Source organism: Fundulus heteroclitus, chromosome 12 (genome assembly GCF_011125445.2).
Source record: "Fundulus heteroclitus isolate FHET01 chromosome 12, MU-UCD_Fhet_4.1, whole genome shotgun sequence".
NCBI classification, from domain to species: Eukaryota; Metazoa; Chordata; class Actinopteri; order Cyprinodontiformes; family Fundulidae; genus Fundulus; species Fundulus heteroclitus.
Genome location: NC_046372.1, coordinates 37,022,857 through 37,035,514, shown reverse-complemented (window position 1 = coordinate 37,035,514; position 12,658 = coordinate 37,022,857). Strand labels below are relative to the sequence as shown.

The 12,658-nt window shown below is 38.4% G+C and overlaps 1 protein-coding gene across 2 annotated transcripts in view; it reads left to right on the top strand.

Annotated features, from left to right (window-relative positions):
- Positions 1–12,658, top strand: part of LOC105928766 (transmembrane protein 132D) — a 46,292-nt gene that overhangs the window by 13,872 nt on the left and 19,762 nt on the right. For both annotated transcript variants that reach the window (XM_036144548.1, XM_012866229.3), the window contains exon 3: positions 8,449–8,586. In XM_036144548.1, the coding sequence (XP_036000441.1) occupies positions 8,449–8,586 (138 nt within the window). The remainder of the gene's footprint in view (positions 1–8,448; positions 8,587–12,658) is intronic.

The window sequence follows — 12,658 nt, the reverse complement described above, 5'->3', positions numbered from 1 at the left end:
GATAGGGTGTATGCGTTTGTACCCCAGTTCTCATGATTAGCACAGTGGCTCAGGGCTGGGAAAAAATAATCACACCCCTTGAAAACTTTCACAGTTTGTCACGCTCCAACCACAATAATTTCATTGGGGTTTTATGTATATCAACAGAGAATAGTGCTTAATTATGCAACAGAGAGCAGTGCACATTTGTGCAGCCAGAGGAAAAGGATACCTGGCGTTCAATGTTTCTCCCCCACCCCAAACAAAAAGAGAAAAATTCTGAAATGCAATTGCATTTTCAAATTCCAATTTATTCATAGAGCATATTAAAAAGAACAGCAAGTTTAAGTGATGTACAAAACTAAGACAAAGAGATAAAACCAACACATAAAACACATGTTTAAACACATAAAAAAATAAAAAATAAAACTGAGACAATTAAAAGAGCATGTCAGCGCACACTGGACTACACGCTATTGCAAAAAGATATTTTTTTGAATGAGACTAAAAAACAGGACGTAATGAGGCCTGTTAGTATTTTCATCTAATATATTATGTTATTTTGCCCAAGTTTCCCAAATTTTGGGAGACACAACAGAGACAGATCGATCTCCTCCAAGTTTGCGCCTAGTTTTTGGGATAAATAAAGGCAGCAGGTCACCTGATTTAAGGGCAAACTATGGAAACTAAGCCTTGATGATTAAACCAGGGAAGTAAAGAGGAACCAGACCATATAGGCATTTATGAGCCAACATTAGTTGGCAAATTAATTCTACGATGCACAGGGAGCCAATTAAGGGAGGACAAGATACTGTAGGTGAGATGTGCTCATTTTTGTGTTTACCAGTTCAGACGGTGTTTTAAACAAGCTAAAGTTTGGACTGACAATCCTGACTGAGCCAGCATAAAGTGTAATAGCCAAGACATGGTTAGAAAAAGGCATGTATTATTCTCTTTAAGTCATTCCTCGACAAAACTGGCTCAAGTTTTGCTGTTTGCCTTAATTGGAAGAAACACTGTTGCATTACAGAGCTGATCTGTTGATTACATTTAAAATCAGAGTCCATAATTACTCCCTGACTTGTTACGCGATGTTTGATGTATGACTCGAGGCAACAGAAACTAATATGTGGGTGATGTGAGGTTCTATTAGAGCTGGATGAAATAACCTTTGTTTTGCTTTCACTGAAGCTCAATAAATTTGGAGCCGTTAGAGCATTTCCAGGCAAACATTGGTTATTAATATCAGCCTAGTTTTACTTATGGGACCGATAACGATATGTTAAAAATTAGCTTATACCAATGTGAATGCTGATATATTTATATGATGTGTATTCTAAAAAGAAAGAAAAAAAAAACATATGTTATGGGCTGGGCAAAGTGAACCATACACAATACCTTGATGTTTTTAGGCTGATTTCCGATATGCAATATTTATCTCGATATGTTGTCTTAAAGTAATTATAAAAGGCATCAAAGCTTTATCCCAAATGTCTCACAGGCATATTTTTAACAAATAGCTGTAGATAAGATGAGAAACCGCTGAAATATAACCTAGTGGAATACATAAATGTAAATTATACTCAAAATAAATGATATAGCCTCATCTTGTATCTCTTTTAAAGAACTCTCAATATTGTTAAAATCTCGATATATTACCCAGCCCTATTTGAACTTTTGATACCTTGTATATTATTTAATCATTCCCAAAACAATACTGTAAAGCCTTCTTTACTAAGCATTTTGCTACAATATTTTAAAGTACAAAATAAAGAGAAACAACTGCTGTTAACTTGTGATGCTAACAGTAGTAGTAAACAAATCCCCCTGGTTTCTGAACGTGGAACTGGAACAGGGTTAAAATGATTGATGTAATTCTTAGATCCCAGTTTTGACAGAATTTAAATCATTTGTATTTAGCAAACCACTAAAGGCCCACTGATTACCACTGGTGGTACATTTATTACAGGATCCTGGGTCTTAACCCATTGTCGCCATGGCTGTAAGTTTAGGGTCATGTAATCTGAAGTCTTTTTTGTCCGTTAACAGATATTCTTCAAACAGTGCCTTTTTTTTCCAGCTTCATCTGTGTACCTATCATCTAAAACCAGCTTCCCTGTCCTTACTGAAGAAAATAATCCTCACAGCATGAGTTTATTTGTCCCATCTGGGCTAGACTATATATTTTCAGCTCACCAGAACACATGTCTGCTGTGTCCCCTATAGCTGATGGAAGAGAGAAAACATCATACTACTATATTATACTGAGATTAAACCATATACATGTGGACTCTGTTCATTAACTGCTTGAATTATGACAGCAAATTAGTGTCGGTACACTTTATTTAGGCGTATCCACGTAAAGGGAGTGAAAGCAAACACGTACTGCCATAGTGATGTTGAGAACATCCTGATCTTATTCCTTGAACCTCACAATCAAACTCTCCTTTGTGTCAGTGTACAAACTTTCAATAAAATACATTGAAGTTTCTGCCTCTAATCTGATGGAATGTGCAAAAGTCCAAGAGGTGTGAATACTTTTGCAAGACACTATAATTTAGTATTTGTCCATGAGACCATGTGCAACTGAATTATTATTATTATTTTTTTAAAGCTGTACCAGCAGTCATAGCTTACCTGGTCAGAAAGTGAGATGGATGGCTGTAGCAGCACCTGAGAGCTGCCTTTCACATGCACTGTCAGCTTGAGTCCGCGCAGCCATCCATCTTCTCTGCCCCGGTGCCTCGCCCTGCCCGCTGCCTTCCTCGGGGCCCACTAACTAAAACCATGGAGATGGTTTTCTGCTTCCAAACGTTCAAAAACTTAACGCCTCTTCCAGTCGCAGGGGAATCTCTTTTATTCTCTCTCTCTCTTTTTTTTCTTCTTTTCTACAAAAAAAGGGACTTTAGATAAGATTTCTTGTTACTGCCACTTTTTATTAAGTAAACCTGCTCCACTTGGCCCTGATACATGGAGGTGTTCCATCATGGCAGGCCACCATATTCAGAGGCAATTACTAGATTAACCACCCTGTTAAGCTTTCTCATTATTACTCTGAATATTCCATCCTTCTCTTCCCCACTGATTGCAGTGCATTAAAGGTTTTAAGGTTTCCCTGATTGAAAGCAAACTGCACATTCCCGCCGCAATTATTATTCTCAATAGTCAGCAGAACTGCAATTAAATCTAAAAGAGGTTATATATTGCTAGCTAGACCAACAAAAGAGGGAAACGGTTTAAAAGTAGAGAGAAAAAAGTCAAACAGCTGATTTTCAATAAACAAATGGTGCCTTGCAAAAGTGTTCACACCCCTTGCCGTTTTTTTTTATGCGTTGTTGCCTTACAACGTGGGATTAAAATGGATTTTTTCAGAGTTTGATCCATTTCATTTTAAGAGCAGGCTTACAACTTTGAAATAATACACATTTTTTTTATTTTATTTTAAAGCAAAGAACAAATAGGTAGAAATTACAGACATCTTCAGCTTGCACAACCGTTCATCCGCCTGAAGTCAGTACCTGGTAGAGCCACATTTGGCAGCAGTTCCAGCTGTAAGTGGCACATTTTGCCACATCTGGGATCTCTGCCCAGTCCGCAAGACAAAACGATGGTGGCCAGGAAGTGCTACTGTGCAAAACTGCTCCAGATCCTTCATTTTGGAAGATTCTCACTTGTAACTGCAATCTATAAGTCTAACCACAGATTCTTAATTGGATTGTGGTCTGGACTTTGACTAGACCATTCCAACACATCAAAACGTTTCCCCTTAAACAGAGTGTTGCTTTAGGAGTATGCTCAAAGGGTAACTTTTTTTGCTAACAAACTGTTAACGTGGTTGTCTTATAGTAATGTCTGCAAGTGCCGTAACCAGAAATTGCATTTCGGCCGGGCCTAATAAAATAATGCGTGGGGTAAATAATTATGTTGAACGTAAGTTTATTTGTACGTTCACCATGGAGAAGATACAGCCTCAGAGGAAGGAGAAAATACCTTCTCTGTTCAATTCAACATCGTTGAATTAATAGGGGAAAAAAATAATCAGAACCCTTCACCTGTAAGATGATCTAGAGTCACAAACACGGCAAAGTAGCTTCAAGGGAACCGTGGCAACCTGTCAAAGTCAATTTTTCTGTTTCTGAACGCAACGTCACTCAGAAACGGCCACATGCCCAGGACTCATGAAACCGTTTATTTTTTTTATGAATGGAAAACTTCTGCTATTTTCTTTTCTTTCATTAAACACAATATTACAGTTAACAGTTAAAAAAGAGGAAAATACAGCTACTCTAATCGGCTCCTGCTCTTGTAGATTGTTACATTTCATAGCCTGTGTCGTCCCCTTTTACAACGACTGGTTTGTCATCTCAGCCTCCACCCTGACCAGACACTATTTCCCCTGTATTTGCGCAGGGCGCCTCTAAGTGCGTAATTACGCATGCCGAAGGCTGAGTATGAAGTTGTTCTCCAAGCAGATGTTTCATGTTTGTGCTCCAAGCGGACCCAGTGAGGCATGGACTCCTGCTTTGCCTTTAACCCACCAGCATTATTCTTACGCCTACAGGAAATAGTAATATAGCAAATAACACTGTTACGTCGTATCTCCAATTTCTATGAGTATAGCCGCAGATATATGTAGCTGTGTTAGAGGCTGTAAAGGCGTTCAGACTGTAGCATAGATTCACCTTGTAGCAGCACAATGACTCTGAACATACAGCAAGAGTGACAAATAGAAACATGCGTCCTTATGGCCCAGCAAAAATCTAAATGAAAATCTGCGCAAAAAACTACTTGAAAGCTGATCTGAATGAGCGTAAGCTGTTTTGTAAATAGGAATGAGAAACAATTTCAGCCTCTTCCTGTGTAAAGCTGGTGCAGAAATACCCCAAAGGCTATAACAGGCTATAACCACAAAAGGTGGTTCTAAAAAGTATTGGCTCAAGGGAACTGAAAACAATTTAGTTTCCAAAACTATCATAAAACAAATCGAGGCTTGTGGATGTAAAACACTTTTAAAAAGTTCAATAGGTTGGAAAACGTAAACCGAGGCAACTAAATACTTCTCTAAATTAACCAATTGTTTAAAAAGCTATCAGCATATCACAGGTTGATTCCACCACCAGCGGCAACTGGACACTGCGTTGACACTGCATGACCATTACTGTGAACAATAAGGGTGCAGCCACCTTCCATCTTGTTATCTGCTAAACCGAAACCAAATCAGGGACATGCAGGCCTCTTGTAGGGAAACCTCATCTATTCTCCTTTGCTCATTTTAACCACACTGTGTGTTTTCCTCCTCTGTTGTTGCCACTCCGGCCTCCTGGGAGCGCTCAGACTGATAACAATTACCCCCTTTCTGTTTTGCTCTGTCAGTCACACTAATGCACACAGAAACGGGTTTCAGCTACTAACCAGACAGACCCTCAAGCACATTGGCTGCAGGAATGCCTTCATTCAGGAGCTTTATTTTCTGTTCCAAGTTAAATGTGATTTAAGAAGTCAGAGAAGTCAGAGTGGCAAAATCTGTGGTAAAATACATAGAGAGGCAAAGCTTAAAGCTAGGTGAAAGTAAACATTATACATATTATGTTTTTAACTGACCTGTCGCTGATGTGTCAATTTTTACCTCCCAGGGGATCTTTAGTGCCCACTTTGGCAACTGATGATATAAAATAATTTTCCTAAATCTACTCGTAGTCCCGTGTGAGGAAATAATATAAGTATAAAGCCAGCAAGAGGTCACTCAATGTTGTGTTGGTTCGATCAGGGGTCATACAAAGAATCAATATTACGCCTAAATAACATTCAGAACCAAAATGAATAGAAATATAATATATTACAACAACACAAAATGTAATAGGGGAGATTATAATATTTTCTACCTAACTACAAATAAAGAAACTTAGCACAATGGTTTAAGCGCTTGTTTTTTGTTGTTTATGTATTTTTTACAATATGGAAGTAATAAGGAACAAAATGGGAAAACTCGAGTACAAAATAGGGGTACAATTATGTGAAACAGGGAATTGACCCAGAGCCAAACGTGAAAGAAATGCCTAAACAGCCTCAGAAATCACTTTATTTTTTTTATCCCTTCGTTTTGTTTCCGTTTGTATCATGTAAAAATTATCTAAAAAATATTGCATGTGGTGTTCAGGGACACAGCAGATCAGACATCACCCAAGGGCTTCAAGTGCCTTGAGAATTTCTGGGGCAGACTTTCAGATTAGCCAAAACAGCTTGTTATCATGTACGCGGTGTCCCTGGTCCCACCCTGTTCCAAAGAGGTTTTGTCCCGCTGTTTGTGAATACCCATCTCTCTTTTGTTTTTATTTTGCTGATACAGAAATTCTGAAAAAGCTGAAGTATGATTAAATCATTTATAACAACATTTAACTATGTTGTCAGCCTTGAATGTGAAAACCACTTCAGACAGGAGATGGCATCTGTCCAGTATTGGTCTGGCCTAAAGATGGCCTCAAAAAACTACCCCAGTTCCTGGCAAAGGTTAATGGTGTAGAAATGCAACTTTGGTTTCCTGCACACCTCTCACATGCTCAGCCACTTTCATTTTTGTCCAATTTGGACCTGGAGTAATCCAGGAACCCCTTAGGACATATAACATACTGAACCATGAACTTTGCATGTTGTTTGACAGAACTGCTATTAGAACTGAAGGAAAAAGCAGAAACAGCACCTTTAGTCAGTAATCAGACTTTAGTTAGCTTAGATTACATTGTGATTTAGATCGTCCCCTGAGATAGTTAAAGAATTCACCCTTTGGTACAATTTTAATAGATTTCTTTTAAATTATCAGACTGATTATTGATTATTTCCATATAAAAGCTGTGGTGTAGCGAAACAGCTGACACATTGGTGACATATATATATATTTTTTCATTGTAATTAAACTTCCACCACTTTATGTTTCTCGACCCCTAATTTGGGCCTGACCCTACTTTTTTTTAAAAACTACGGCCCTAAAACATCCGCAAATCCTTTTTCATGCTGATCAGTTAGACTTTTCCTATTGGCAAAAGTAAAGAGCTACTCATCGTGAGTTTGCCAGAATACTGCTGTTAATTACCGGGTGATGGCAATTAAAACGTCCTTTGACTTTTAAGCAGCGGCGTTTCGCTGTAAGTAATAGCCTCTAAACACTTTGCAAGCCAGTTTTTACACATGAGGTTTTCCCCTGTTAGCCTTGTCTTCCCTTTGTGGACTCTTATTAATCAGAGTAATGAGCTTCTGCAGCGGGCAGGTGAAACAGAAACAGGCGGTCGACTCCAGGGTCGCGACACAAGCTTGCAGCCGCACTCACAGTTTATTTATTCCTTTCTAATTGTAACCTTTAACCTTTGAGCTCTTCCTCTGCTTGAATTTAAAACAGCCACATTCATCCATTGAGAAAAAGAAAATAAACTCCTTTCTTGATCTCCTGGTTGTAGGACAGTGGGTTGTAGCAAGCAGTGAAGCTCCATGACAGATGTTCATATTAGTGCCCATTTTGGCAGGGATACAAACATGCCCCAGCACTGCAAAAACACACAAAAATGTAAAATATGCTAACTGGTAGGTTGGTATAATTACTGTACATTTCAGTAGATAACGCATGCCTGGCTGTGTTGTACAGCAGGCCTCAACAGGGACCAGCGTTTTATTTTATTTAGCATGAAACTAAAACCAAAGTCAGCAGCAAGAGGAGCGCTCAGATTGCTGCTGCTCTTATCACAGATTACGCTTCCTCAGAGACTCATAATGCGCTCAACACTTGTGTTTATCTTGAAGATTGGGAGATAAACCACACAGCTTTACATGCGAATGAAAACCAAAGAATTAGACTTTTTGAATAGAACTGGTTTATGCTGTTAGTGAGCAAGTCTCACAACAGATTTGAAAGCTAAAAAAAAAAAAACAAACTAAAAACAAAAACAAATGAAGAGGCAACACACATATATATGGCTTCATTGTTCCCGCAGCAGTCCGTATATTTATTATTTATTTTGAACTCACGTGCCTCTCCTGGCCCTCGCAATCCTTACAGCACAGTATCTCATTAACGTCTGACCTACTGAAAGCTGCTTACGCTGCGGAAAGCCCACAGGGAAGCCTTTCCTGCCTCATAATGTAAACAATTTACAAATTAGTCAGCCAAGAAAACCCACAATCCATCTGTGCATTTTAAATCATGAAAGCGCACAACCAATGAACCAACATGAAGGCGGAGATACTGGCAGAGGGGTTGGATATGAGCCGCTACATATTAGTTGTTCCACTGGTTGTTTAATTAATGTCAGATACAAAAACACTGCCTGTTCATGGAAAGAAAAAACTTATATAAAACTTTATATATATATATATATATATATATATATATATATATATATATATATATATATATATATATATATATATATCAAATTTATCCATGCACCACCTTCTAACAAATTCTTTTGTGACATTTTGCAGAGCATCAGTAAAGAAAGGTGTGACCTTTCGAACAGCGACACCCAGCAACTCCTTACTGTGGGACATCACGCTGGATATGGGAGCAGATGGTGCCATTGCTGTTATTTGTCAGAGAAAGACCCCCATACCTGGGAAAAGGTGAGACAATTAAAAATCAATATTACTTTATGCCTCGGTCAGGCCAATGTAAGCGAACCTTGTTTTTTTATTGTTTTGTTTATTTGTATTATTATTACCAGAGAAATACAAAACACCACCATAACTACGTATCGTCAAACAAAAAGGCAAAAAAAAAAAGTATTTTTTTGTTATTGATGAGTCCTTCTTAATGAGTATTATTTAAGTTATTGATGAGAATTTCTGATGGTATGAAAATATATCCTGTCACATGTCAGTTTTCTGCAAAGTGTAACTGTTTTATACTTTGGGAGCAAATCTAAACCCTCTGTACTGAGCAAGTCTAACAGTGGCTTACTGCACTCTGCACTGTATTCTAAAAGGACACGTACCGCAGATTCTCCTGTAAAACCCTTTCTAAATGGGTATTACCTGCTTATCGTTATTACCCATTTCAACTCTGAATGGTTTTTATTTCTAAACATTTGCCATCTGTATGTGGTCATGAACTCCTAAAATGCTGCATCCCCCTTTTTCACCTAAAACCTTGAAGGATGCCAGGAGTGTAGGGAGCTGCATCTATGCAACAGAGAAATTATTTGCACGCCATCTGCAGGTCAGTTGGATCAAACTTGGCTCTTTGGGCTTCTGAGCTCTTAATCTTATTAAACAAGGCTCCAACCTCTCTTTATCTGAGATGTCCTTTCTAATTCAGCAGCTTTATACCATTTACCTGAGTTTAAAAGAGTTTAGTGTATGGGTTAAGTGGGCAACTTTGAATGGCACAGTACCATGAAAAAGTACACATACCCAGTATCAATTTGTCCTATTACGTCCACTGATGATGTATTTTATTGGGATTTTATGTGATAGACAAAGGGTTGCTCCTAACTCTAAAGTGGAAGAAAAACACACAGTTTTCACAGTTATTTTCCAGCTCCTACATAAGAAGCAGTGCAATCCACTGACTTCAGAAGTTAGGTAATCAGAAAATATCTGTGTGTAATTTAATCTCAATATAAATACAGCTGTTATGCCAGCTAGAAGTTTGTTAGAGAACTTTATTGGACAAATGGCCTCATTACGATTGAGGAACTCAACAGACAGGCCATGGATAAGTTTGAGGAGAAGTTTAAAGAAGAGTTATGAAACAATATTCTTAGCTTTGAAAATCTTGCAGGGCTCTATTCAACCCATCATACAAAAGTATGGTAATTCTAGTTTAGTTGATGAGATCCACAGCTCAGGTGGCAAAATCTCTCCACACAACAACTGTTAGTAATGCCACCCACAAATCTGGTCTTTATGGAATAGTGACAAAAAATAAAGTGCTTGTTCAAAGACATGAGGGAAGGAGGAAGCTGGTCAGAAGTTGGATGGAGATACTTTCTAGCCAATCCTGCAAGAAAACTTACTCAGTGCAACAAAAGACTGAGCAATAGGTTTATGTTTGAGAAGGACCACGACCCCATAGATCCAGCCAGAGCTACAACTAAACGGTTAACAACAAAACATATTCAGTGTTTAACGTAATAGAATCGCCCAGTCAAGACAGTCCAGACATAAATCCAATTAAGAAGTAATTGCTCACCTTTAAAGAATTAACTCCAAATCTTACTGAGACATGTTTTATGCCCATTATTTATTGCACATTTTTTACAAGTAAAGTAAATTTCTTAGATGTGAAGGTGCCAGCAGAGACAGAACCAAAACGATACGCAGCAACAATTAAAGCAAAAAGTAGTACCGCAACTTTTTCATTTTTGTCTTCACAATGCTACACTACTTTCATTGCTTTATCCTGTAAAACCCCATTACAATGTGTACAAGTTTGGGGTTATAAAGTGGAATACTGCTAAAAGGATAATGTGGTATGAATACATTTGCAAAGAAATTACTTAGTGATACATGGATTATTTTGTTACAATTTATATGTGTCTGTGCATAGATATCTAAAAGGCTTTTAAAAAAATGTCTATTATCAATTGAGTTATGCATTTTTTGTAATACTGTATTCTTCATGGCATATTTGAGTATAATACCACACCACTAACGTAGCAGGAGACATAAACATGTAGCTGTACTTAAATTTCCTATGAAATTGTCAGGTTTTCCAGTTTGATTAGGGGTGGATTATGAAGTAGCAATGAAGATGATACTGAATGAACCTTGAAGTTTATTTAACAAAAGAAAATACATAAATAGGCCTGCAAATGTTAAATAATATTTCTGTGATCCTCTTACTGTCCATGACTACACAAAGATTTTTCTCATTTAGTGAATTAAGGCTGAAACACCCATTCAAATATACTAACTTTAATATAGAAGAATTACATAATAGAGGTGCTCCAATCTAAAGTACGTTTTATATCTGATGAAATGTAGTGGAAATGGAGAGTATGAAAACTATATACTTTTGGAATCCTTAAAGTATAGACAATCACAAAAACAATGTTTCCATTTTTTTCTGATGCCTTTATGGCAGCCATCTTGGATTTTACAAAATGACGGCCTTATAAAACTGCTTTTGTCAATGTCTTGACTTCTAAATAACCTACAGCTTTTATTTTGATAGGTTAACTACAATTTTCAACTCACATATTCCGTCTCTTTTCTGCAGCCTAATGTGCTGGTATTCTTTGATAAAAAATGGCAACATGTGTGCATAGTGACGTCATGACGTCGTGACAAGGTACAGTCCTGCCATGCCTAGATAAATCAAAGTTGATCCACCTTCTCAATAGATTGGCAACAACAGAAACCCCACATGAAGATCAGCAGCCAGAAGATGCCATGGACACTACACCAGGTAGTCCAACTCGAAAGATAGCCCTGGTAGATGGAATGGTTATTGTGCAGAAGATGGCCAAGAAACCAGCGACCGTTGTGACAGTTAAAGATCCCTTCAATGACAGACTGAAGACCCTCACACAGGATTATGATGAAATCATCCTTTTGTTTGACACATACAGAGATGATTCTCTGAAAAGTGCTACCAGGGAGAAAAGAAGGCAAAGAAGAGCACCAATCCAGTATCAAGTCAGACATGATACAAACATAAAACACATCCCTATGAGAAGGTTCCTATTACATGACAAGACGAAGGCTGACCTGACCAACTACCTTGCTGCAAAGACTCTAGAATACAACAGTTTATCACACAAACTTGTCATCGCCTCTGCTTCTGGGCATACCGAGAGCAACAGAGATTTGCTTTTCGAGGACAACAATCACGAAGAAGCAGACACACTGTTGATCAACCAGGCTGTCCTGGCATCGCAGCGAAACCCATCAAATGCACAGCTGGTTTTCTTCTCCCCAGACACAGATGTCCTGGTGTTAGCTATAGCAAACTATGACCTCATGCAGAAGGATGTGTCCATTTCTATGACCTCTGGGATTATTGAGATAGAGCTAATATGGATAGCCATTGGAGCAGAAAGGGCAAAGGCTCTGCCAGCCTTTCATGCATTTAATGGTGCTGACACCACTGGAAGGTTCTCTTGTATAGGCAAAGCAACCTGGCTGCAAGTATACATGGACGCAGAAAGAGACGTAATCAGTAACTGTAACTCTGGCTAGCTTTGTCTGTGCAGCCTACTCCCCCACAGGCATCTACATCAAAACCATACCTGAACTCCGATGGTATCTATTCTGCAAGCATATGGCAGAAAGTGACAAGCTACCTCCTACCCTTGAGCTCTATGATAACATGTCTTGAGAGTTCATATCCAAGCCAGAATGTGGGGACAGGCCAGTATTGCTCTACAGGATCCTCAGTTGGATCCCCTACAGAATGGCTACAGCAAGGACCCTGATGGACAGATGAAACCAACCATGACAGACGCACTCCCAGCTCCAAAAGCCATCATTGAGATGGTTAGCTGTTGATGCAAAACAGACATCTTAAAGTTCCTCTTTAAGATGTTTTCTGCAAAACAAATAACTTATCATGCACCGATTTTTGTCATTGCACTAGTGACTGTCAGAATGATGAGGACACACAAAACCAGTATGAAACTGATAGTGACAATGGTGGTGATGAAGTGTAAAGACTCCTTAGTTGCCCTAACAGAAATTAGTGGAATTCACG